Source organism: Pistacia vera, unplaced genomic scaffold (genome assembly GCF_008641045.1).
Source record: "Pistacia vera cultivar Batoury unplaced genomic scaffold, PisVer_v2 Contig175, whole genome shotgun sequence".
NCBI classification, from domain to species: Eukaryota; Viridiplantae; Streptophyta; class Magnoliopsida; order Sapindales; family Anacardiaceae; genus Pistacia; species Pistacia vera.
The window spans coordinates 97004-123891 of NW_022195844.1; the positions used below are offsets into that span (position 1 = coordinate 97004).

General features: G+C 31.1%; 1 protein-coding gene, 1 non-coding gene and 1 pseudogene across 4 annotated transcripts; 1 reads left to right on the top strand and 2 right to left on the bottom strand.

Moving 5' to 3' along the window:
* On the bottom strand, positions 1-26381 carry LOC116126131 (receptor-like protein 56). 3 transcript variants are annotated; one of them, XM_031411835.1, is made up of 10 exons: positions 26083-26381; positions 25551-25712; positions 24929-25003; positions 24742-24816; positions 24495-24569; positions 24198-24272; positions 962-1036; positions 776-850; positions 529-603; positions 1-306 (listed from the first exon to the last, which is right to left on the bottom strand). In XM_031411835.1, exons 1-10 carry the CDS (start codon positions 26291-26293, stop codon positions 194-196), a joined length of 1011 nt encoding a protein of 336 aa, XP_031267695.1. In that variant the 5' UTR covers positions 26294-26381; the 3' UTR covers positions 1-193. The 3 variants fall into 3 exon arrangements, with proteins under 3 accessions (XP_031267695.1, XP_031267696.1, XP_031267697.1); XM_031411836.1 differs by lacking the exon at positions 776-850 and having other exon boundaries at positions 26083-26379; XM_031411837.1 differs by lacking the exons at positions 24198-24272; positions 24495-24569 and having other exon boundaries at positions 26083-26377.
* Positions 7751-8730, top strand: LOC116126132 (annotated as a pseudogene).
* On the bottom strand, positions 11940-12008 carry TRNAG-GCC. Its single transcript has one exon. It is a non-coding gene; the product is annotated as a tRNA-Gly (tRNA).
* Positions 26382-26888: the final 507 nt, after the last annotated feature.

The window sequence follows — 26888 nt, forward strand, 5'->3', positions numbered from 1 at the left end:
TCCAAAAAACAAACCATCAAAGTACATGTTATGAAATATACAAAGCACGATTTTGTTAGATCGCTGCTTATGCTATTATATCTTAGATCCAATATCTCCAAGGTTGTTAAATTAAGGGTTTCAAAGTGTTAAAGCAATGGATAAAATTATTAAAATAATTGATACCAAATGATTGTAACTTTAAAATTTTGATCTAAAACTTTGACAAATATTGGTTGTCATTAATGTTACCAAGCGAAGTAAGAGAACCGCTCATTCCATTATTTAGCATATTCAACTCTTCCAAGTTTTTTAGATTTTGTAAACCTGCACCAAGAGACAGTGGGATGAGAAAATAAGACAGTGAAGTAATCATGCGAACGATAATATTTCAATCTTTGTATAGTAGTACCATACTACTAAACTACTTATATAAAATCTTTTAAATAAATTAACTGATATGTTTGTAATGTTATCTATTTAATTTTTAATTTTATGCAAGAGTACTTCTAATTATACTTTTTTTCAAGTGTGATATGTATAGCATACCTAAACTTGCTAGAGAAGTGCTAATTTGATTATTACTTAGATCCAAGCTTTTCAAGTTTGTCAAATTTGCTAAACCTGCACAAATAAAAACAAAAGCAAAACTAGAGAAGAAATAGAATTTGAAATGTAGGTAGAAACTACAGAAGAAAAAAAATTAAAAAATTAAGGTAATATCTAAATATAATTATTGAAGCAATTTGAGAAGATGATTGTAACTTAATATTTTGATGGTTGTAGTTATTGTTACCTAGCAATGTTAGAGAGCCGCTCATTCGAGTACCACTCAAATTCAACCATTCCACGTTTCTCAACATTTTTAATCCTGTTCCAAGAGAAACCATTAGATTTTAAATTGAAAATTTCATTTTTAATTTTTATTCATAAGTTGTCATATTGCAAAGAGTGTTTCAAAAATTTAATAGATATTGCATACCTAGGCTTGATAGAGAGTTGTTGATTCGATTCCAACTGAGATTTAATACTTTTAGGTTTGTCAAATTTGCTAAACCTGTGCCAAACAATAAAAGAGATTTAGAGTTAATTAAAAGCGCATTGAACTCTCTCCCAGTCACAATAATTAGACATTTTATCATAACCCATGAAACAAGAATTTTTTCCGTTTGAAAATCACTGACTTCTTTTATGAAGGACTTTAAATCTAACAGACTAACCTCTCATTTTCCAAAGAACTATGAATCTAGATGTTTGAACCAAAACTAATACAACCCAAAATGAAACTTATAACACTCTTTCCATTGTAACAATTCTCTCTCTAAAAACCTATCAATTGCTTGTTCACTGCTTTAAGTTTTTCTATTCCCTTTTTGTGTTGATTAATAGAACTAAATTTGAAATCTCATCAACTTTGTTGGTTTTTAGTCATGACAATCTCAATAAACTAATGGAGTAAATTAGCCGGCCAATAATACTATAATATGGTCTTAGCAATCTCAATCATAATGGGTCAATAGTTTTGTTTGTTTAGTTTACCCAAACTTGAAAGGTCAAATCACATGATTTATTAAGAATATTAGCAAAAACGATTAATTTTTTTATTTTTAACCAATAATACTTTGTGTGTTTTTAGCATGACAATCTTATAAACTAATGGAGTAAATTAGCCGGCCAATAAAACTATTAATATGGTCGTAGCAATCTCAATCAATTAGCGGCCAATAATACTTTTTTTTTTTTTTTTTTTAGTCATGACAACATCAATAAAGTGTGGAAAATGGGATGACCAATAATTTTAGTTTGTTTTTTTCTTAACTAATTTGCCAAAATATTAATAGAAATTATTAGGCTTTTAAAAATTATATAAAAAAGGATTACTGATGATGATATGGCAGTAATTAATGATTTAAATCAATTTATTGGAATATATATGCACTCACTCACACACATGCAGGAATTAATTACTTGACATTAAAACATTAATTTATTTATAAGATAACTCTAGTAATCTTTTAATCCTTATATTGTTTATTTATAATTGATATTAAAATTACAGTCAATTACTATTTTGGTCTTAACAATCTCAATCAATCGATGGCCCAACCTTTTTGTTCTTTTAGTTTACCATAAAATTAAAAGCTCGACTAAAGACTTCTGACTATCACTCATCAATTTAATAATTTCAATAAAATAATGGAATAATTGAACGGCCAACAATTTTTATCCTCTAATTTTTAATAAAAGGAAATATTTCCAACCCCCATGTGTTTGTATAATTATCTAAGCACCGTTGGTTTTTGAAATAAATTTTTGTTCAACTATTAAAAACATTTTACCCTTGAACTAAAACTAAGAATCTAATATTATCCCAAACCTTTTAAATGTTATCAAATTTCAGAAAATTTATCAAATTTTATTTTACCTAAAAAAAACTTTAAAATTATTCCCTTACGCAATAATCTTAAAATCAAATTAAATTATTAAATTCAAAATCTCCCATTCTCCTTCCATCCAAACCCGCCATTTAAATCAGTAAACTCAACACAAATTCTTTCATCATCCATCTTAGAATTTTCAATTAAAACAGCTTTTTCACCACCACAAAATCCCACCATATACCATTGAGAAAGCCACACGCAAACCCGTATATCATCACACCCATGGATCTCACCAAACAATTTTTTTTTAACATCAATTTGTAATATTTTACTCATTAAGGAAGCTGCTTAACATGACAACTAAGGTTTAACAATTAAAATAGAACAAATAAAAAACTAAAAAAAGAAAAATTGGAAGTTGTTGTGGACTCGTGGTGGTCATGGCCATCACCAGAGCAGTAGGATTTAGTTGCCGGCATGGCCCATATGGCCATCCAAATATACCGTCGACATGGCCCAAATGACGGCCAGATCTGGTATCTTTATGGCCTCACACAAGCATGGATGCCATGATAGATCTGAGAAAAACAACTTTTTAATAAACTTTTAACATATAATAAAATATTGAAATTTTAATAACTATTCACACAATAACAATAACCTCAATGAAATTTGATGTTTTAAATTGATTATTGTCAGTATTATTAAAAAAAATTAAATAAAAGAAATCAAATTACATAACGAACCCAGATAATACACTGATTTTCTAAAAGTAATCTAAATTAAACAAATCAATTAGAAGAGGAACTCTATGGTAACAAGATATTTTCCTACATTAAAAACAAAATCATCAAGTTTAGGGAAAAATATAAACTTATATTTTTTACACATAACGAATTCAATTAAATTCGTATGACATGGACCTTATTTATTTATAATCTAAATATTGCATTTATCTTGTTTTTGGGTTTGATGATTGGATTAGTAATTTAGAAATATATAAATTGACTAAGGGTGTAATTGCAAATTTAAAAAACCTTGTAGATTCTTTGAAAATTTCAGGAAGGGCATTGAACGAAATAGAGAAGCAACTGGAACAAAATATAATAGTAAAACAAAACAAACAGTAAACAAGAAATTATACGCGCGATTTACCTGGTTCACCCAATGTGGGCTAGCGCCAGCTGAGTCAATATTATTGAAATATGCCTCACCTCTCTCGTTTACAATGAATGAATGCTCTCACACACAACAAGAGAAAAGAATGTTTATATACTAGGTTTAAGAGATTAAACCTAGTTTTACAAGAATTCCTATTCCTAAGCCCAACCCAAAAAGGAATTAATAACTTAAAAGGAATCCTACAGCGGTTATACATGGAAAAGCCCAGAACCGCCTACGGGCTCGGGGGCGTGCCCCCGCGACCCCCGCGCTCACCGGGGAGCGGGGCACCCGCCGCTGACCGGTCCGAGGGACCCCCGAGTGCGTTTGTTACCCATAATGCTGAAGTAGTCGACAACTCCAACAGGCATGGCCCACCCTAGGCCAGTGGTGGCTCCACTACTGAGAATTATTATTTTGGTTTAAATTGAATGGAATCTCAATCAAACAACGGAATAAATTGAATGGCTGACAACTTTTTATCCTTTAATGTGATGACTTAGTAGGCAAGTCTTTCCTATATATATTATATATTATTATATATATATATATATATATATATATATATTGTTGGAGTTTATTTAGAGGAAAATATATCTTGACAAATTAAACAAATAAATATCAGATCTTGTAAATTTGTCATTTAAATTACGCAAAATATTAATAGTCTAGTCTTTTATTAAAAGACAGAGAATAGAACGATATATCAATACATATTTTGACAATAGTATCTTGTATGGGCAAAAGAAGAATCTCTCTTTAACTTCGTAATAGAAGGTTTCTAAATTGATTGTCAAAATCATAAAATAACGTAATGAGGTTTGAGCTTTTAATTTTAAGTTATGATTAAAACAAAATGAAATCATAAGCTTATTCTATGTAAATTGGTTGCATTGTCAAATTTAAGTGAAGAAATGAATCTTAATGTTATTAGACAGTTGAGCTTCGGAGATTTAGTTTGACGAGTTTAACTACGATCAAAATCATAAAAAGATATTAACTAATTCAATTTAAATTCTTATAAAAAATTAACAACAGTGTTCCCAATATTTGAGGCTAGAAACAAGGTCAGATACTAGGAGCTACTTTTCGAAAGTTTGTTTATGTTCGTCAATTAATGGAGTCTCACAAAAATTTTAAAATTTATAAGGAACACCCTCATTTTTGAATATAAACTTTAGCTAGTAAATGCAACCATTTTTTCTGGCCCTACAACTCATTGATATTGCAATTTTCCCCATAAAAAATTTCTGGTCCCACCTATTGTATACACATATGAAAAGAAGAATACACATGTGAGAGGAGAACTGCTACATGAATAAAATATGAGTACAACTACATGATTAAAACATGAGTTGTGTTTATTGTTGAAGAAGATTAATTTTTATATTTTTGGGTTTATTATAGAGTAATGTTACAGTCACTAAAGTAGTGTACCAAATTATGTACCGAATGACGTGACAAAATTTGACCGTTGATTAATATTAAGTTAAAAATTAATCAACGGTCAGAATTGCCAAGTCATTTGGTGATCAATTCGGTGCACTATCGTCGTGTGGCTGTATATTTTCTTTATGTTTCATCTTGTTTGTTTCTATTTTAACACTCGAGTATTATAGCCACAAACTAAGAATTGACTTCATAAGGTAAAAATAATAATAATGTAAATTTGAAATAAATGATACATGAGAATTAGAAAAATAAAATAATTTTAAAACTCTTAATAAATATGTTTAAAAAATTAATCGTCTAATTATATTACCTATCCCAACTTAGGACATGTCGATTACAAGATAAGACATATTGGTCACATACATTTTCTTTGGTTGCATGAGTTAAAATGCAAAGCCTAAAATAAAGGTGGAATTTTATTCGGTCATGTACTTTCTATCTCAATAGTCCTCTTTGTTAAATACATGTGTTAAAATTATAAAAATCTCATTAAATATAAATTACTCTCTTTCATTATATTATATTTGAATATATAATTTTAGATGGCCCACCCTAGGACAGTGCTAGCTCACCACTAAGAATTTTATTCTTATTAAATTGAATAGAGTCTCAATCAACAGTGGAATAATTGAATGCCAACAACTTTTTATCCTTTATTAATAATTAGTGTTTTAACTTTATTTACAATTAAATTTAGAAACCATACTTAAATAAAATGGAAAATATATTTTATTTACGTTAGAATAATTACAAATAACAATTTTAAGTTATGAATATTTTATTTAAGAGTTTTTTATTCCAATTGTGTAATCCCACATGTACATAATTAATTTGGGATTATTAATTCAATTTGTTGAAAGCCATCAGACATAAGATCGGGAATAAAATAGTCCAATCTTAAGACTATACCCAATCCCCAAACATTACCTTACTCTTATTTACTTTAAAGTTTAAGGTAAATTATTTGAAATATGATATTCTAAAAAACTATTCTAAATGAGATAAGATTAAATCAAATATAATATGATTCTAAAATGTGTTTAATACATTTTTACAAAACATTTTCAAAAATATTTAGGATGCATTTGTTGAAAAACTATTCTAAATAGGATAAGATTAAATCAAATATGATAAGATTCTAAAAATATGTTAATACTTTTTAAAAAACATTTTCAAAAATATTTAGTACGTTGTGTAGATATTTAAAGTAGTATTTTTGAAATATATTATTAAATAAATTGAATGATTATTACGAAGTAGAATTTAAGTTAAAAATAGTTAAAAATTTAAAATAGGATTTTGAGAATAGAATAAATTTTGATTTTGGAATACAAATAGAATAGAGAAACAAACACGTATTTTAGGCTTCGTTTGGTCGCTTTTGGGATACTATTATTAGTTTCAAAAAAAGTTAAACAGTAAAATGTCATTATTCAAAATATATTCTATTTTTTCAATTCTTTTAAACCTCCTAAATTTGTTAATTTAACTAAACACCCCCAAATATTTTTTAGAAATTGCAAAAACACTCCGACCACCCTCCGGTGGTGATGGCGGCTGTCCGTATTTAATGAGTGGGTTGAGGGTGTTTTTATTAACTTTTAATATTTTATTGTAGGGATGTTTAGTAAAAAACAAACATAGGAGATATTTTTGTTAATTTCCAAATCTACATTGTAATACCTGTCCAATTTAACATTTCTTACAACCACAGCTAAAGCCAAATGCATTTAAAAATGTTTCAAGAGTATTTTGTTTTTTGCCATAAAAAAATTCGATATGAAGTATACAGCATCTACTGAAGGAAATATCTCCTCTTAAGTAGCACAAGTTTCCTTTTAATCAAACATCCCTTCATTTTGTAGGATTAATATTATAGTATAAGATTTCCGATTTTCAAGTGTATAGGTTTTGCGGTGTGTGATATGGAGTTATGCTTGACTTTGTTGTGTTATAACTGGATTTTTGTTTTTGTTTCCCTTGAATTTATTTTAGCCCAAAAAGAATTTAATTTTTGATATATTATGTTCTTTTCGTTGAACCTGTTTTCTGTGATGGTTGTCTTATTACTGCCAATAGGCCCAATGCAGCATTTGGTATGAATACGAGTCTTCATAATTAAAGCTTTCCGCTTCCTCCTGAATCTGCAGTTGTTTTGTTACCACTGTAATGATTAATTAGTATTTAGTTTAAGCTTGTTGATGTATGAGTGATATCTTATTAAGTGCCTTCTTTTGTTTGAACTTTCACTAATTTCACATTAGCTATACTTTTTTTTTTTTTTTTTTTAAATAAAAAAAAGATGCATTGATTGACTCCTATGTGAAAATGATCATAAGGACATGGTGTGAGACTGTTTGTGCAGGCAGATATATTACATCATGTTGGTTCTGTTCCAAAAATTGTTTGCACTACAGTATCTAGTTAGTATTATTAACTTCTGTGTTCTGCACCATATTAAAAGCTTAATGAGTTATGGAGAAAGAGGCTACATTTTTTTCAGTATAAGTTAGAAGTTGGTGAAATATTACCATTATTTTCAAAATTCTTTCCATCATGCAATATTCATCTTCTAGGTTAGTACTTGATAGTATGATTTTTTTTTATTTACAAAAAGGTTGAATCATTGCCTATTTCCCTAAAAGCAACCAATTAAATCTGCATTTCTAGGGTGCATATGAGCCTTGAGTATTGTTCTGATACTTTCGCTGTCTCCTCTCTACTTGGGCAGTATGTTCAATTGTTTTTCTGAGAAGTGAGGTGGAGTAATAGAAGAGATGAAGTTCAAGGCATTTCTGACGGAGAATGGAGTAAATCTCTTAGAAAGGGATTTCTTCCAGCCTTAGACAAAATGGGGAAATATGCCACTCTTCCTACTAGAGACCATGCATTCTTCCATTACAACTTCTCAGTGGTGATGGGATTCAATGCATTGCACAGTTTCACAAGAAAAACTCTGTTTGATGATTACCGTATCTCAAGCCAGAATGAGGACCGCATTGCCTTTGCCATTGACGTATCTATTCTCCAACGTGCAGTCCGTAGCAGTGTCAGCATTTGTTCTGAATTTGGTGGTGGTGGCTCCACGCTAATTGCCTCCAGAAAAGTTGGTGAAGAAGCTGCCCCCAAATTGTCCCAACCAATGTCTTTCCTTACATTTGAAACCAAGGGGTATAAGTCTGCTGTAATCCAAGACAATCCCGATTTCAAAACCATTGTCAAGGGCTCAAGTTCTTGAGCTTCAGACTGCTCTAGATATGGCTCAAGATTTGCCACAGACTCTGGTTCAGGTTCCAGATTTAAATCAGTTGCAGAATTATATAGACCAGGTGAAGCATGTTGGAGATTTGCTTAATGTCTCATAAGCAAGTACGGCGATCTGCATGTACAAGTTCAAAACTCTGATCAGACTTGGTACAGAGTTTAGAAAATTGCCGGTTATGGAGAGCAAGCTGTTGCTCCATCTGACGAACAGCATCTCAGCGCTCAGAGACGATCAGAGAGGGCAGTTTGCGGGGAGATGCTCAGTCTGTACAAGTAAGTGTCAAACACTTTTCAGAGTCTCCGTGTCACCTTGCAAAACCAGATTGTGCATTCTGGGATTCTTACAGAGTGCTGCTTGACAGTTATATTCCAGTTTTTCGTTCCAGGTACACGTCAAACAGATAAATCAATCAGTTTACATTGCAGACTTCCAGTAATAAATCCTGGGGAAGTCAGCCTGATCCTCTTTAGTGGAATTATTGTGATGTTATAGTTGCTGGTAGCTCTTCATTTGAACTTAAGTTCTGAAAGCAGTTTTGTAGCACTGTTTCTATAAATGCCTATCATTTAACGTGTGTGGTTGGTATAATGTCAGAAGCAAGTACATGAATTCAAAAGAAGTGTTAGTTTGCATTAATTTATTGAGATTGAGGTCGTTAGTTTGCATTAATTTATTGAGATTGAGGTCCTGATGTGTTTGCAAGGGATTGTGATGTATGTGTGACATAAAACATCTGATTGCCAAGGCAGAGTAATACATTATCGGGTAAATTATGAATCGGAGTACATGGAAATAATTACTTAAAGATTTCATTAAGAAAGTCCCTTCTCCTTAAGAATCTGGATATATTTTTCTGCAATACGCAAAGTTTCTGGGTAATACTTGAAGATGATCTCTCAGAATCCTTCCCTCTGCTCTTACTACATGCCTACCTTCAACTGCTTCTCAATGGTTGATAATATGTTTCAATGATAAAATTTGCAAACTTCGTCCAAAAATTTACTTCTTTCTTGGATTGCAGAATGAATGTGGCGTGCTCATATAGTGTTTAGTTACAAAAGTTCGCCGTCAACAAAATCAGAAAAATATTGAACAAAATGCTGCCGTTGCCATTTTCAAATTGTATTGCACATGAATTCTATAGTATAAACTATAATCCAGCAAGTTATGAAAGTTTGAAGATATTCTACAACACATGCAAAACCATGATTATGTACTTCTGGCATCAAAGGCTCTTAGGAGGAAAGAAGTAATAACAATTAATTATCAAATAATGAGAATCAAACCTAATTCAACTCACAATAATCTTTACATGAACATGATCCATCCCTGAAATGATGGAATTGAGTTTTATCCCGGACTCATTCTCTATATACACTTTCGAGACCAATTTCGCCACACGGTGACAGTCCACGCACATCTGAGGCTCTTCACAATTCTATTCGTGCCCCAGGTTCTGAATTGATCAGCCCAAATGCCATAGCCAACTTCTCACTATGCCGATAAACAGCACTCTCTTTTTCTCTCCCCTATATCAAGAAACACCTCCGAAGTATCAGGCAAATACCCAACAAATTTCAAGTCATTGTCATTTTTCACACTTCAAGTAGATTTTCTCTCGTTTCAGGATGTGACGGTCCCGGCAACAAATTATGGACACACCATTCTCTCTATCAAACTGCAGCCAGGGGTTTTCTTGATTCCTCTATCAAGCACGATTGTCTAACTTCAAGCGAATTATCTAATTATTGCAAGCAGCGTATATATACACAGCGAACATAAACAGCTCCATTATCAGGATCTAACTCAAGAATCTGCTTTGCTGCCATTTCAGCCATTTCTGCATCTTTGTGAACTTACATGCACCAAGAAGAGCTCCCCCAGACAATGAATTGGTTTCATGGCATATTAATTAAACTTCCAGAGCTTCTTTTAGACGCCCAGCTCGGCCAAGAAGATCAAACATGCATCCATAATGTGTTAAATAGGCTCAATACTGTGTTGGCTGGTCATGCCAGAGAAATACTTTCTTCCTTCATACCATGCCAGTGTGAGTACAGGCACAAAGGACACAACATAAGTTACTTCATCTGGTGTTATTGAAGCTCTAAGCATTTCAGAGAACATATCAAGAGTTCTTGACCATGTCATTAATGGCAGACACAACAATCATGGCGTCCATGTAAATTTGTCCTTTCGAAGGATCTCTCTAAATATGCTTCGTGCTTCTCGACATTTCACATTTAAAGTACATGTCAATCAAAGCATTCCCCACAAATGTATCATTTTTCACCTTATATTTGTCAATGTAAGTCTTTATCCATTCTCTAATTCTAATGCCCCTAGATGAGCACAAGTGAAAGAATGCTGACCATGGTGAACTCATCAGGCCTTATATTTGAGGTTTGCATCTCACGGAAAGAGTTAAAGCCTCTTTGAAACCTATCACTCGAAGATACCCATCAATCATGGCTGTCCATGAGACATAATCTTTTATTGCATATCATCAAAAAATCCCGAGCTAAATCAACTTGTCCTCTATTCAAAAACCCGAAACAATACCAGTCAAGAAAATACATCTCTATTTTTATCATTCCAAAAAACAAGTGCAACATCCATTTCTCCACAAGCTGCATACATATCAATCAAAGCATTTTCCAATATCATTGGGTTCAATGGTTACACTCTTTAACATACCTATGTACCCGCTTTCAACATCTAGATCCTTCAATTTAGCACAAGCTGATACCACCAAAACAAAGGTAATGAAGTAGATAACACTCCTTTCATCTCCATCTCACCAAAAAGTTCCTGGTATCCTCATACCTCTTCATTCTTATACCCTGAAAACATGGCATTCCACGTAACCGCATCCTCTTTAAACTCATATCAAAAATCCCTCGCGCCACATCAGTCTCACCACACAAAGAATACACATATCAACGCATTTTGCACAAACACATTAGAACCAAACCCAAATTCACCACATGACGATGCAACTCTTACCAAACTTTAAAGCAACATCACGTGAAAAAACCCTTCAACAAGAGGGGAACGTATAATGATCCGGCTTAACATCGCTATTAAGCATATTAAGTACATCAAAACCCCGTTTCTATGCAAATCAATCCAGAATACCCTTTATCATAGTATTCCAGGCAAACACAGTGGTTGGGGAATTTTATCAAACACTGACAAGCATGTCCATGTTCCATTTTCCTGAGTCAACAGAAGGCAATGAGTTTATTTTGGACGCTCGGGTTTGTGAAAAGGCTGTTTTGATGGTTTGGGGTTGATTTGTTAAGATGGTCCATGGATTTGCAGGTTTACAAGGTGGGTTACAAGTAGGGTTTGTTGGGAGGGTGGAGTGAAGTGGGTGGAGAAATTGAAGCTAAAGAAGTTGAAGAAGTGAACATTTTGATTTGGGGGAAGATTAAAGAGTTTTGTTTCAAAAAGTTTAATGGGATTGGAGAATAGAATGTTGGAGGGAATTGATGAGAGTGGCATAAAATTAAGATGAGAAATTACTCATCCCTTATTTGAAATCAATAAATGATATCATTTTTTTAATAAAATTAGATTTTTTTTGAAGAAATAGAAAAAAAAAAAATTAGAGCTCAGACGGCACTTGCTGACATCAGTAATCGGAGTGGATGGAACCAGCCATCGAGAATGGTTAATCATCATAGCCCCACACAATATGCACCAGCCGGGAATCGAACCCGGGTCTGTACGTGGCAGGTACTATTCTACCACTAGACCACTGGTGCTTGTTGATAGAAAGTTCAATTGTTTATAATAATCAAATTGCTAGTGGGCGTGACTTCGTTTATCGGCTGTGGAAGCACGGCCGTCACACCATTGGAGCTAGCCATGCCTGACCGCAAGGAGGGGTTGTCAAGGCAAAATAATGACTAAGAAGAAGTCATGATAAGGTAGTCGTATTTGATGGTACAACTTAATTGCTTTTTTTTTTTAGGGAGAGTTATGTTTGTTTGGTATTTTGGTTTGACAACACTTTACACTCAAAAGAAGGAGTATGCTGAAATGAAACTTAGAGATGGAAGTCTATATTTTGTTCCTTACGGTTTAATAAGATCAGCCCATGAGTTATCAAAGAACCCATGAGAAATAGCGAAACATAAAACGAACCCTAATCTTTATGAAGTATTAGATACTCCTTTGATTATTATTTATCCCCTGAAAAAGTATAAAAATCCATGATAAGGATGTACGATAGTTTAAGTCTTAGGCGTGCTTAATATTTCACTATCTCTAGGGTTTGAAATGACCTAAAAATCGTAAGTAGGAAAAGCTTTGTTTGTCAATAAAATATATAGCATTAACATTGATCCTTTTTAAATTATTACACTTTATGCAATGGTTTCTAAACACTAACCCAATAAACATTATATTTGCGGGTATTAAAGTAAATGAAAGATTTTATCAGTTAACCACTTTTGGGTGGTTGGGTGGGACGATAAAGCTCTTGAGGTATTCACAAGTGATCTTGAGTTCGATTCTCCTTTGCTGATAAAGGAAATTTTTGAGGCGGGTCAGGTAATTGGTGGGGATTTTTTAAGTAGACGGGTATTTTCAGGGCGGGCAACATGGGGCATTTTCGCGCGGTCGAGTCAGGGACATGCAGGACACACACACCCAACAAAGGTTTTTGAATGTAGGGTATGTCTTATGGAAGACACTGTCTCCCAGCACACCCTAAAGAGAAGAGAATTTTACGTTATTATCTTTTATTGCCATTTTCAGCAATTGAAATGTTTGTGTAATTGATAATTTTTTTTTTTTTTTTTTTTTGTGACTGAGAGGAGGCGGGCCAATTGCACACACATTAACAATCTCTCAGACTCTCAAGTTAAGAATTGGATAAACCCTTCACAAACGGTGAGAATCATAAGACCATTGGTGAATGAAGGCCAACAACTGCTACACTATTTAACAAAGTATATGAACTTGGTGCTAAAAGCTAAAGAGAACGACAAGGTCTGATCAGGACAAGTAAGCTTGGTAATCAACTAGTTTCAAAGAAGTCATTTGAGGAATAAAACTATTAGTCGTGTGGAATATAGAAGCAAAAAACACAACATTTTATGAGGAATTGACTTGTTTCTAAGCACTATAGATTTGGTTCAAATTTCAAGGAATCGTCGGTTCGGTTTCAGTTCCTTCAAAAAGTGCAGGGTACCCGGAACCGAACACCTCTAACACAAACACCAAGAAAAGAAAGGTCATATATAGAAGGAATAACAAGATAACTAGAGCAAGAATATACATACAAAGCAATGATGAAAACTCAGATAGCTTTATACATCTAACACAAAAATCTGGACAAGTTGCCTACCCTACCATCTAATAAATTTGAGTCAATAATGTATTGACATTACTTTACAACATATGATAGCTTCAGGTGTTTTGAAACAACTCAAGATCTTGGATCTTAGTTACTTCAACGTCACTCTTTTACCCTGCTGAATAACCTAACTTCACTTACCACTTTTGATCTTGGAGGGAAAATATGGGAGAAGGTTTGAAATCGGCCAAACAAGGTATATATGTTGTATGTATATCTTATATTTCTTATTAATTAATCTTAATCTTTATCTTATTTAAAAAAAAAAATAACTTTTTAGGGGCAGGTATATACTTAGGGGCTGTTTTTTTTTTTTTCCTCTAAACACTAAAAACTTAGTAATTATTAGATACATAATGTGTTTTAAATTACTGATGTTTAAATTATATTTACTAATATACTTTTATATTAAATATATATAATTAATAATATTCTCAATGGAAAGTTGTATACTTGATGTGGTAAAATATATAGAAAAGAATTTAAGTGATAAAAACAAACGAGAAATTTTTTTTTTTTCTAATTATGTGGTGAATTAATAGATTTATAGGAGAGAATAAAGGAAAATAACATTACAATTTGTTCAATTTTGTTGGGTAAAAATTATTGTTCGAATCTGTAACGTTTTAACCAATATATCAAATACTACCACATTTTTATCACTATTCTGAAAACTTTGAGAACATATAATTATTTTTCTCTTCAATTATTGATTCCTATGTATGATTTTTAAACTTCTTTATCTTTTTTTATACATGATTTAGGAAATTTGAAAAACTTGAAAGTATGGATTTAGTGGTAATCAAATATGGATCTCTAACAAGTCTAGGTACCTCCTGAGCAATTTTTATTTTTATTAATTATTCAAATCAAATTAAATGGTATATAGAAACTTCACCTTGATATTAGAGGATTTTCCTTAATATTATTATTGATCAGTTTAATTGTTTAAAATATATTTAGGGTTGTTATCCCTCACCTCCTTGAAGTCAGAAAACATCAGCAAGATCCATATGAGAAATTTCTTCATCATTCGTAACCTTCTCTCAGATTTGGCAAAACCCTCACTTATCTCCTTTAACCATGAAATCTAACAGTTAAAATCAACATGGTATGAATGTGAAGGAGGGGTGGCAGATGATTTCTTAACACTTTTGGGGTTTTGTTTATAGGGTAGATGATTTGGTGCTTTAAAACAAACAAGTATCAGCGAAAGGCAGAGAAGAAGGCAATTGTAATGAAGAATGGGAAAATCTTGGTAGAAAAATTAATTGCCTTTGGTAATGGTAGTTTTAATCTTTCGTGTTGTTTCATTGAAGAGCTCAAGAGAGCCACAAAGAATTCCATGAGGGAAAAATATATTCAATGGATTTGGCTATAGATTGTATGATGAGGTTTACAGACCGCCAAGTTTTCGTTATGAAATTTGACGACTTCTTTGAAACAATATGTATGTCTCAACAACATCTTATTTGCGTACACATGAATCACAATAGTATTTTGAAGTTGATCAGATGTTGTTAGAGACTGAAATTCCTATTTTAGTTTTTGAATCAGTAGATTACAGAACTCTTGTTGACGTATTTATTGTCGCTTTCATCCCCATTTCAAGCCCTACAATTACAAATAGTTAAAGATAGCAGTGGAAATAGCTAATGCTATTGCATATTTCACTTTAGGTTCCCCAAACCTATATTTCAAATTATAAAACCGGGAATATCTTAATCGACAAACAAAATGTTGCTAAATTATATGATTTTTCGCTATTTGTGTCTATTCTTGAAGGCAAGGCTACATAAAAAGACGCGGAAGAGAATAATGGGATTTGTTGCTCTTGAGTATTGACTACCCAAGGCGTTTCAATGAGAAGTGTGATGTGTTTTGCTTGGTGCATTGCTATTTGTATTTGACCGGACATAAAAATAACTGATTATGGGTGTGAAAAGGTGATGAGTTTATTTAGTTATAATGTGAATAAATATTTAGTTTAAATGTGTTGTTATCTGTAGAAGAAAGGACAACAATGATTGATGTAGCAAAACTTGATGTTTAAGATTTAAACAATTGTAATGCAGTGTTTAATGACAATATGACATTATTAGTTTTATCATATATATATATAATGCTAGGCTTGTTTAGACAATTTTTGGCAAATGATCGGGCGGGTGCATAATAACAATGATTAGACGTTTGCCTTTACGTTTCTTTTGCGAGAAACTTGCGGTTCTTGAAACGTCGAAATTTGCGTCAAGCGAAGCATTAGGCGGAGAGAAACTTGATGCGTCTAGAATGAAACTCTTCTTGTAGGCAAGAACTGAGCGATTTGATTGCACTTGATCTGCAAGTTGGTCTGACAACCTTTGTTAGTTGTTTAGAACGTTTCATATATTATATATATATTATTATATATAACAATATGGTGTTGATATATATCCACCATTGGATAACTCAATTAAGGAAGCGTTAAGATGTGTGGTTAAGGTATACGATCTCAAATTTGAATTCTTCTAGTTAGATGTTGGGCTGGTCATCAACAGGGAATATGAAATTTGTATATGCAAAACCTTTTGAAATTTAAGGCTTAGACCGCCCAAGCTTTGTTTGTATAATATCTCTATGATGACCAAGAGGTCCAAGAGGCTATTCTCGAAGTTACAAATAACCGAAGAAGCGCACGTACACCCATTGTTTTTGAAACTGAAGTTGGTGGGTTGGTCGTTCAAGTTACTCTCAGCACGCCCCCTATATAAATCACTGCTTCTTCATTAATTTATAGAACAATCAAGAGCATTCATATCAAACCTGAGCAAGAAAATGAAAAAGAGAAGAAGAAAAAAGAAGAAGAAGAGAGAGAGCAAGGTGAACTCAATGATTACATCATTTACTAGTGAGGTAATTCGATATGGAGAACCAGAAGACTCGGATATTGGTGGCGGTGACACCGACTGAGTCGAGTGACAAGGCCACCTACTGTCAGCTTGAAGAATTGTAACAGATTGAAAAAGAATCGAACAAATAAGAATATTGAATCTCTACATGTATTTGAAAATAGTTTTTATTTTTTTCTTTAAAACTTGATAAACGGGGATGTTGTGTGGGAAAAAACCCATTTGGCATGCAAATTAGATTTCATAATTAAGGCCAAAGTCCCAACTTCTCATTATTCAAATTTGAGTTCATCTCCACATCAACATGTAAGTTACAATCGTTTGGATGTGGAGAAAACTAGTTGTAAAAAGTAAATTGCTAATCTTGGTAAATCACATTCCATTCAATAAGCATTAAAGCAGCAAATCATTTAAAAAGTGTTTTGATCTGTTCTTTGTGTGTAACTCTGCATATTGCTTATATTGTTCTATTGCTGATCACCGGGATCCCGCACACATCTTACGTATTCTACCTTAGGTGGGTAAATCTCTGCATTAAGAGAAGAGATAAAAGGGAAAATGATAAGGCTTTTTTTGTATAAGGAGTAGAGTTTTATACATCATGTATAATTTTATCTAATAAAATCTTATTTCATTAGAGGTTTAGAAAGAGATTAGTGGGCTTCAATAATACCACTATTTAATTAATAAGTTATACTTTAAAATATCTTGGGGTGTCTTTAGCTGAATGGGCTTGGACACTTCAAATTATCTAGGGGTGTATTTAGTGATATATATCTAGAGCCCTCTTTGTAATTTTCTTTCTTTTATCATAATCAAAATTTTCTTTATTTCTTACGACCCAAACCTCAGGACAGTGCGGAGACTTCTTAAAACCTAACGCAAAGAGAATAGCAGTGAAGAGCGCCGTTTCAGCGTTAACGACATGCCGAAGTCGAAGCATGATCGAGCAGTAGGCTTGTGTCGTTCTTCTTGTAACGTAAAATTTTATGTAATTTTGATGTAATGTTTTATAATGAATGAATGCAGTCACTTTGTCAAAGACGAAGAAGAAAGAGGAGAGAGAACACAAAGAATTGATCGTGAATTCGATAAGAGAAGCCGTGGAAATTACAACTCCATTATTTTTTCTCTTTTGAGATATGAGAAATCTCAAGTTCAAAGAGTTCAGAGATCAGCTCAAACCTACCAGCCGGTCAGCTAATTAATTTTTTCATAGTTTTAGTTCAGTACATTGTCGTGTAAGCAAATTAATGCCTTTTCATTGTGATTATTTGTTCAGATTCTTTCTTGGCTCAAACAAAGTTATGCAAGTGGCTTTGGGTCGGTCCGTTGCCGATGAGATAAGGCCTGCCTTATAAAGTTTCTAAGGGAAAATATATGTCGTGTTCTTAAGATTATTATTATTAGTATGATTTAAGAGTTATGCATTACAAAGTAGATATTATGTCTTTTTCTTACAAAATTAATAAATAAAAGATTAATAAATAATAGTTTCAACAAACAAAATGGGATCTCAAATAAAAGAAGTCTGCACAACCAAGAAATTGAGTTATGTTACCTGAATGGATGTGTAGAAAGCGTGGCAACTTGTCCTCAAAAAATAGAAATGATTCTTCATTATTGTTGGTAGTTATCTGTCAAGATGGTTGGTATATCTAAAATTGACTAGACAGATTAATTGATGGGCTAATAGCATCATACAAATCTAATTTTAATCTGACTGTTTCTCACAAGTATGTATTTCAGTGAGAAGTATTTATTACTCTTTGCTGCCTCATATGAAGAAAACAAATTTGTGTTAATGTTCAGATTGTATAATATGATATTTTCGTGCCCTATATAAAGGGACATACCTCAAATGCAAAGGCATTTTTTACTATAACATAAGTAGACCGATTTTCTCTCAACTTTCCTTTTTATTTTCATACTTGCCAAACATCTCTTACATCCTTTTCTTAGCTTGTATCTCTGATGATGGCTTAATCACCTTCAGAAATGTTAGATGAATCTATCGGATGACAGCTAGAATAACAAATTTCGCAACATTTAAAAAAGTAATATATATAATAATAATTTACAATGTCTTCTTATTCGAATATTAATAGAACTAATTGTTCTCTTTATTGTTAAATCAGGCACCTTCATTGCATTGAATTATAACATGAATCCTTTAAATCATTGGAAAATCTTCATGAGAATAAGTGAAAAATAATAATAATAATGAAAAACATTATTGTTTAATAGAAAGCAACAAGCTAAATCAGCATGGATACGCACCTTATTATGAGAAACAATATAAACCAAATTCAAGGAAACAACCTGAATTGAAGAAATATGTAGTAGTTTTATAGAAATTATTGAACGCACCAAATACAACAGAACAAAAATGTACAGTAGCCAAAGGTAAAAAGATTATTCAAGTTACTCTATAGTGGCCTAGCATGATACATATTTTGAAAGCCAATAACAACAAGACAATGCATTCACCATAAAATAAAAACCATAGCTACGCCAATGTGAGTTGATCCAAAGAATCACCAATAACCCCCATATGATAGTGACATATGATCCAAAAAAACTCCAATAAAATGCCACCATGTCAATTGCAGATCTTCTCCTTCTTCTCCATGGATGGTAACAAGGGTGGAGTTGGCACATGTGCAGCTTTATTGATTAGGGTAACACATAGACCAGAATTACCTATATAACTGCTTTCATCAAAGGTAGCAAACTGACGTTCATTAGGAGTCAACCCAGACAAGTGTTGTACGACACATGAAGACAGCTAATGGTTAACTCGGTCAATTGTTGAGGAATTTGGCCGCTTATTTATTATGGGAAAGATCTAAGCTTTCTATATTTTAGTTTGGAAAAACTCTTTGGTATGGATTTTCAAAATAATTATTGGAAAATTCAATGTTTGATCTTGAAGGTCTCCGATTTCTGAGGGATATCTCCAAATAAGTCATTGTTTGACAAATCCATTCCAGTCATAAAGTTAAGAATGTCACCCTTGTAAGAATCATACCTATTCTTGTCAAAATCACTTCAAAGGAATGATATAAATATGGAAAAGCATCTTCAAACCAACCCAATGAAAAATGGAATTGTAGTGAGATGATTCATAATCATGAAATTGGTAAGTGCCAAACCAATTGACCTATAGCTCAATATGAATATCACTTGGTCCTTCCAAAATATCATCCTAATAAAGCATGAAGGTATGATCCATTAAGTCTATTATGTGAAAGATCTAAGATGCTAGGTTTCTAATTGACATAACTGATTAGGTATAGGACCTTGCAAGTGATTGCCTCCCAAAAGAAGAACACGTAAACTTGAATGCTTATGATCAATTAGGAATACTTCCTGAAAATTGGTTGTCCCTCAAATGAGCATCAATAATTCAGAGTTTAAACAGTGACTTTGGAATTGGCCGGTGAAAGCATTCTTCGCATGAACAAACTCTTGGATAGATGAAAAATAAAAAAAAGATGTAATGGGTCCAGTCAAATTATTTTCAGAGACATCTAAAACCATAAGGGATGACAACTTGCTTAATTGACAGGAATATTTCCTTCTAGAAGGTTTTTTGACATTAGAGAAAATGAGGCGTTGAAAAGTTTCCATCCAATTGGGAACTTGACCAGATACTTGTTGTTGGAGATATCTAAGGCTCGTAAAGATGTAAATTTTGTAATCCTTTCCGATTTTTCCACTAAGTGTTATTGTTCAAATATATGAGCCAATGGAGGCATTCATATATTGAGGAAATATTTGCCCATTAAATTGTTGTTGACAAGTTCAAAATTCCAATGAGAAGCAACCAGGAGAAAATCAGATGGTAACTCTCCTGAAAAATGGTTGTTGACAAATCCATCCTTGTAATTTCACCCATTGATATATTCTTAGGGAGTGGACCATTGAAATTGTTGTGAGAAATATCAAAACGGTAATGGAATCATGTGGGGTGTGGCAGTTTAAGAGTTCCTGAGAATGAGTTGTTCACCAAAGCATTCCTCTCAAGTTTGTGTTATTTACTAACAACCAAGATGGAAATGCACAACCAACTTATTATGAGAGAGGTCAACGGTAATAAGTCATATTGGTATAGAAGAAAACTAGGGAAGCATTTAGTTGCAATGAGTTAACTGAGGCCTTCAACTGAAATGCAGGGAACCAATTATCATTTTCCACTTAACGAGTTGTTTCTTGATGAGAGCAAGTATCTGAAGCTTTGAATGGTTTGCCCATGAACTTAGAGAATATTTTCCTAAAGTTTTCCGGACATCCAAATATCAAGAGATTTTGTGTGAGTAAAGCAGATGGCAAAATTCCGCTTAATTGATTTGATGAAAGAACAAGAACCTTGAGGTAGGTGAAGTTGGTGAGACATGAGGGACTTGACCAACCAATTAGTCCTCAAGATTTAGTTCAACAAGATCCATTAACTCACATATTCCTATAAAAAAGTTGAAGAAATCAGCCAACTAGCTATATAGTGAAAAAATTTCATTAAATACTATATTAATTAGAAAACAATATGTAAGTTTTACATACCCGAACTTGTAGAGAGCCATTCATTTCATATAACTGAGATCCAATGCTTTCAAACCTTTCAAATTCGCTAAACCTAAACCAATGAAAAGATAAAAGAATTTGAAAATAGATAGTTGGAAATTATAGAAAAATAAGATCAACAACATCTTCACAATTGTCAATTGAGACCAAAGAGATAAAAACCGAAAATAAATAATCAAACAAATTTGAAACAAGTATGAAAATTTGTAAAAGGTTATAATATAATTTCTAGATTGCTTTCTTACTTTTAATATTATAAATATTTAATTTTCGTACACCAATTGTAAGAGTGTAGAAAGTTCCTTTCAGTTAATATATTGTGATGTGGCAACAAAAGAGTTGTACCATACATCATATATATACAAATTTATATTTATATAATTAATTCTTCCTGCAGTTCCACTCTTTAATTAATTAATTCTTAATATTACTCTATTAAATCTATTTAATCTCAAATCTAGTAAACCTTTCTACCTTATATTTTTTTTTGCATTCTTTCATTTCATTACAACCACCAAAAATAGTAATATTACTTGTTATATTTTGAAAAATTACTAAAATCATAATTAATTACTAAACAAAATCAATTTAGTGTTTGTTATATAATTTTCTTGCAATATAAATTTCTCAAAATTATTTTAAAAGGACATATAATTCAAATATTAGTTTAAGATGTATCATCTATAAACAAATAACCAAATCGGATTTGCGAGCCATAACTTCTAGTTTTTATTCAAATTTAGACCAATTACAAGGAGCATTGATCTTGAAATGAAAAAGATAAATTGTATTGTACCTAACCAGCTATGAAGTTGCGCGTTAGCTTCAACGTTTCCAAGGCTGTTAGATTATCTAATCCTATACCAACAAAGAAAATATTGACTTATAAATAAAAAATTAATTCAGAAAATTATAAGATTAACTCAAGTTCTAAAGGAATGATATCCGGACAATTAATATAATCTAACATATCTATCTAAACATGTATTAAAGAATAATTAGGAAATTAATAATCAACAATTTCAACCTTTCCAAATTTGATAAACCTAAGAGAAATGAAAAATTAAAATGAGACATTTAGAACACAGGTAAATAACTTGGATATACTTATTTAACTGGAAAAGTCAAATTAATTAAAATTGTACTGAAAATTAACTTTTTTTAATTTAATTATTGGAAAACATTAATTTGATATATTTGGAAAAGATAGTCCTATTTAATTTCTTATTCTAGTTCTATATTTAAATCTCATTGTTCTTTAATATCCATAGAAAATACTGTGAAGAGCTCTATAATTTAAAATTTTTTTCATATTTCCTCACATTTTTCTTTAAAAAAAAAAAAACTAGTGATCCAAAAAAAAAAACCATCAAAGTACATGTTTGAAATATAAAAAACACGATTTGTTAGATCGCAGCTTATGCATTATATCTTAGATCCAATATCTCCAAGGTTGTAAAATTTCTAATCTTGTACCAATAAATAACTAAAATTTTAAAATCAGATAGAAAAAGTAAGATAATACATATGTGTATTTAAAGATAAATTGAGTATCATATTGAAAATGAAGTATTTTGATCTAATTTATTAAAGAACCACTTGAGAATCAAAAGGTTAAGTTGTTATAAAAAGTTCAACATTGGAATTTAGTATACATATTTAAATTAAGGGTTTCAAAGTGTTAAAGCAATGGATAAAATTATTAAAATAGTTGTGACCAGATGGCTGTAACTTAAAATTTGATCTAAAACTTTGACAAATATTGGTTGTCATAATGTTACTAGCGAAGTAGAGAACCGCTCATTCCTTATATGCCATATTCAACTCTTCAAGTTTTTAGATTTTGTAAACCTGCACAAGAGACATTGGATGAGAAAATAAGACAGTGAAGTAATCATGCGAATGATAATTTTATCTTGTATAGTAGTACCATACACTAAACTACTTATAGAAAATCTTTTAAATAAATTACTGATAGTTTGTAATGCTATCTATTTAATTTTAATTTGTGCAAGAGTACTTGTAATTATACTTTTTTTCAAGTGTGATATATATAGCATACCTAAAACTTGCTAGAAAAGTGTATTTGATTATCACTTAGATCCAAGCTTTTCAAGTTTGTCAAATTTGCTAAACCTGCACAAATAAAAACAAAAACACAAACCAAGAAGAAATAGAATTTGAAATGTAGGTAGAAAATACAGAGAGAAAAAAAATTAAAAAATTAAGTAAATATAATATAATATTGAAGCAATTTGAGAAGATGATTGTAACTTAATATTTGATGGTTGTAGTTATTGTTACCTAGCAATGTATGAGCCGCTCATTCCATATAACTCCATCCAAATCTTCAGTTTCTCACATTTTAATCCGTGCCAAGAGAACCATTAGATTTTAAATTGAAAAATCATTTTTATTTTATTCATAAGTTGTCATATTGCAAGAGTGTTTCAAAAATTAATAGATATTGCATACCTAGGCTTGATAGAGAGTTGTGATTTGATTCTCACGAGATTTAATACTTTTAGGTTTGTCAATTTGCTAAACCTGTGCCAAACAATAAAAGAGATTTAGAGTTAATTAAAAGCAGATTGATGGAAATTTTAATAAAGAAACTGATTTTAAGAAAATTATCTTTATATAAAACAGTTAATTTAAAATTAAAATATTGGGCACTCCAACATGTAGAATTTTAACTATAATATTAGTATATATTATCTTCCGATTTGTCACTACATATATCAATCATGTCATTATATAAAAATTGTAAATTATTATATGCTATCAAACTCGAAATTTTAATCACTTAGAAGAGAATCTAGGAAAATGTGAGGAAATATTTTTCCATATTTCCTCACATTTTCTTAAAAAAAAAAAAAATCTATTGATCCAAAAAACAAACCATCAAAGTACATGTTATGAAATATACAAAGCACGATTTTGTTAGATCGCTGCTTATGCTATTATATCTTAGATCCAATATCTCCAAGGTTGTTAAATTAAGGGTTTCAAAGTGTTAAAGCAATGGATAAAATTATTAAAATAATTGATACCAAATGATTGTAACTTTAAAATTTTGATCTAAAACTTTGACAAATATTGGTTGTCATTAATGTTACCAAGCGAAGTAAGAGAACCGCTCATTCCATTATTTAGCATATTCAACTCTTCCAAGTTTTTTAGATTTTGTAAACCTGCACCAAGAGACAGTGGGATGAGAAAATAAGACAGTGAAGTAATCATGCGAACGATAATATTTCAATCTTTGTATAGTAGTACCATACTACTAAACTACTTATATAAAATCTTTTAAATAAATTAACTGATATGTTTGTAATGTTATCTATTTAATTTTTAATTTTATGCAAGAGTACTTCTAATTATACTTTTTTTCAAGTGTGATATGTATAGCATACCTAAACTTGCTAGAGAAGTGCTAATTTGATTATTACTTAGATCCAAGCTTTTCAAGTTTGTCAAATTTGCTAAACCTGCACAAATAAAAACAAAAGCAAAACCAGAGAAGAAATTGAATTTGAAATGTAGGTAGAAAATACAGAAGAAAAAAAATTAAAAAATTAAGGTAATATCTAAATATAATTATTGAAGCAATTTGAGAAGATGATTGTAACTTAATATTTTGATGGTTGTAGTTATTGTTACCTAGCAATGTTAGAGAGCCGCTCATTCCATTACCACTCAAATCCAACTCTTCCAAGTTTCTCAACATTTTTAATCCTGTGCCAAGAGAAACCATTAGATTTTGAATTGAAAAATTCATTTTTAATTTTTTATTCACAAGTTGTCATATTGCAAAGAGTGTTTCAAAAATTTAATAGATATTGCATACCTAGGCTTGATAGAGAGTTATTGATTCGATTCCAATCGAGATTTAATACTTTTAGGTTTGACAAATTTGCTAAACCTGTGCCAAACAATAAAAAAGATTTAGAGTTAATTAAAAGCAAGATTGATGGAAAATTTTAAGAAAAGGAAACTGATTTTAAGAAAATATTATCTTTATATATAAAACGTTAATTTAAAATTAAAATATTTGGGCACTTCAACATGAACATTTAGAATTCGAACAATAATTTTTACCAAACAAAATTGAACAACTTGTAATATTATTTCTTTTATTCTTCTATTATAAAACTATTAATACACCATAATTAGAAAGAAAAAAAATATAGTCTTTTTTTTTTTATCACTTAAATTCTTTTCTATAATATTAATTATTAATATAATTAATATAAAATTGTATAAATTTAAACATCATTAGTTTAAAAATACATTATGTATCCAATAATTACTAAGTTTTTAGTGTTTAGAGAAAAAAGAAAAAGAAAAACAGCCCCTAAGTTTATACTTGCACCAATAAAAAGAGTTTTTTTTTTTTTTTTTAAATAAGAAATAAAAAGATTAAGATTAACTAATAAGAAATTAAAGAATAATACTTAAAACATATATACCTTGTTTGGCCGATTTCAAACCTTCTCCCATATTATTCCATCCAAGATTCAAAGTGGTAAGTGAAGTTAAGTTATTCAAGTATGGTAAAAGAGTGGCGTTGAAGTAATTGTAACTAAGATCCAAGATCTTGAGCTGTTTCAAACACCTGAAGCCATCATATGCTGTAAAGGTAATGTCATTACATTATTGACTCAATATATTTGTTATTTACTCAACATATTTATTCATTATTCCAAGAACACAATTAATGCATCAACATACATATATAGCTCAGAACAATCTGCATAGCTTATATAATCTATTTTTATACATCAATATAGTACTTTTACAATTAATTAACAAATTAATAAGCATGTTTTGTAATTTAATTAAGGGTGTCAACAATGACATAAATTTTTTGTCTGACCCATATTCTAAATGTAAACAATGAAAAAAGTTTTAAAAATAAATAAATATATATTGCTAGACTGTTGCAAAAGTAATTTAATTGGATCATATATTTTAAGCTAATTACTTAAATAATATACATACCTCTATTCTCGTGCCAACCTTCAAAGAAATTGTAAGATAAATCAAGACTTTTCAACTCTTCAAAAGGATGAAACAAGGATAAATTTAGAGTAGGAAGTCTATCAAGAGAGTAATATTGACTAAATTGCCTTGTATCATTAAGGGAAAGTTTGATAACACGTCCAGTAGTGGCATTGCATTGAACTCTCTCCCAGTCACAATAATTAGACATTTTATCATCAACCCATGAAACAAGAATTTTTTCCGTTTGAAAATCACTGACTTCTTTTATGAAGGACTTTAAATCTAACAGACTAATCCTCTCATTTTCCAAAGAACTATTGAATCTAGATGTTTGAACCAAAACTAATACAACCCAAAATGACAACTTAATTAACACTCTTTCCATTGTAACAATTCTCTCTCTAAACACCTATCAATTTGCTTGTTCACTCTGCTTCAAGTTTTTCTTTATTCCCCTTTTTGTGTTGATTTATATAGAACTAAATTTGAAATCTCTATCAACTTTTGTGTTTTTAGTCATGACAATCTCAATAAACTAATGGAGTAAATTAGCCGGCCAATAATACTATTTAATATGGTCTTAGCAATCTCAATCAATTAATGGGTCAATAGTTTTTGTTTGTTTAGTTTACCTCAAACTTGAAAGGTCAAATCAATGATTTATTAAGTAATATTAGCCAAAAACGATTAATTTTTTTATTTTTAACCAATAATACTTTTGTGTTTTTAGTCATGACAATCTTAATAAACTAATGGAGTAAATTAGCCGGCCAATAAAACTATTTAATATGGTCGTAGCAATC

Excerpts from the sequence above, each read along its gene's own strand:
- LOC116126131 (XM_031411835.1), bottom strand. The coding sequence starts at position 26,293 with ATGTCTAATTATTGTGACTGGGAGAGAGTTCAATGCAATGCCACTACT. Across the intron at positions 25,004-25,550 it reads TTTGAAATCGGCCAAACAAG|GTTTAGCAAATTTGTCAAAC; the intron begins GTATATATGTTT and ends TGTTTGGCACAG. Across the intron at positions 851-961 it reads CAACTCTCTATCAAGCCTAG|GATTAAAAATGTTGAGAAAC; the intron begins GTATGCAATATC and ends CTCTTGGAACAG.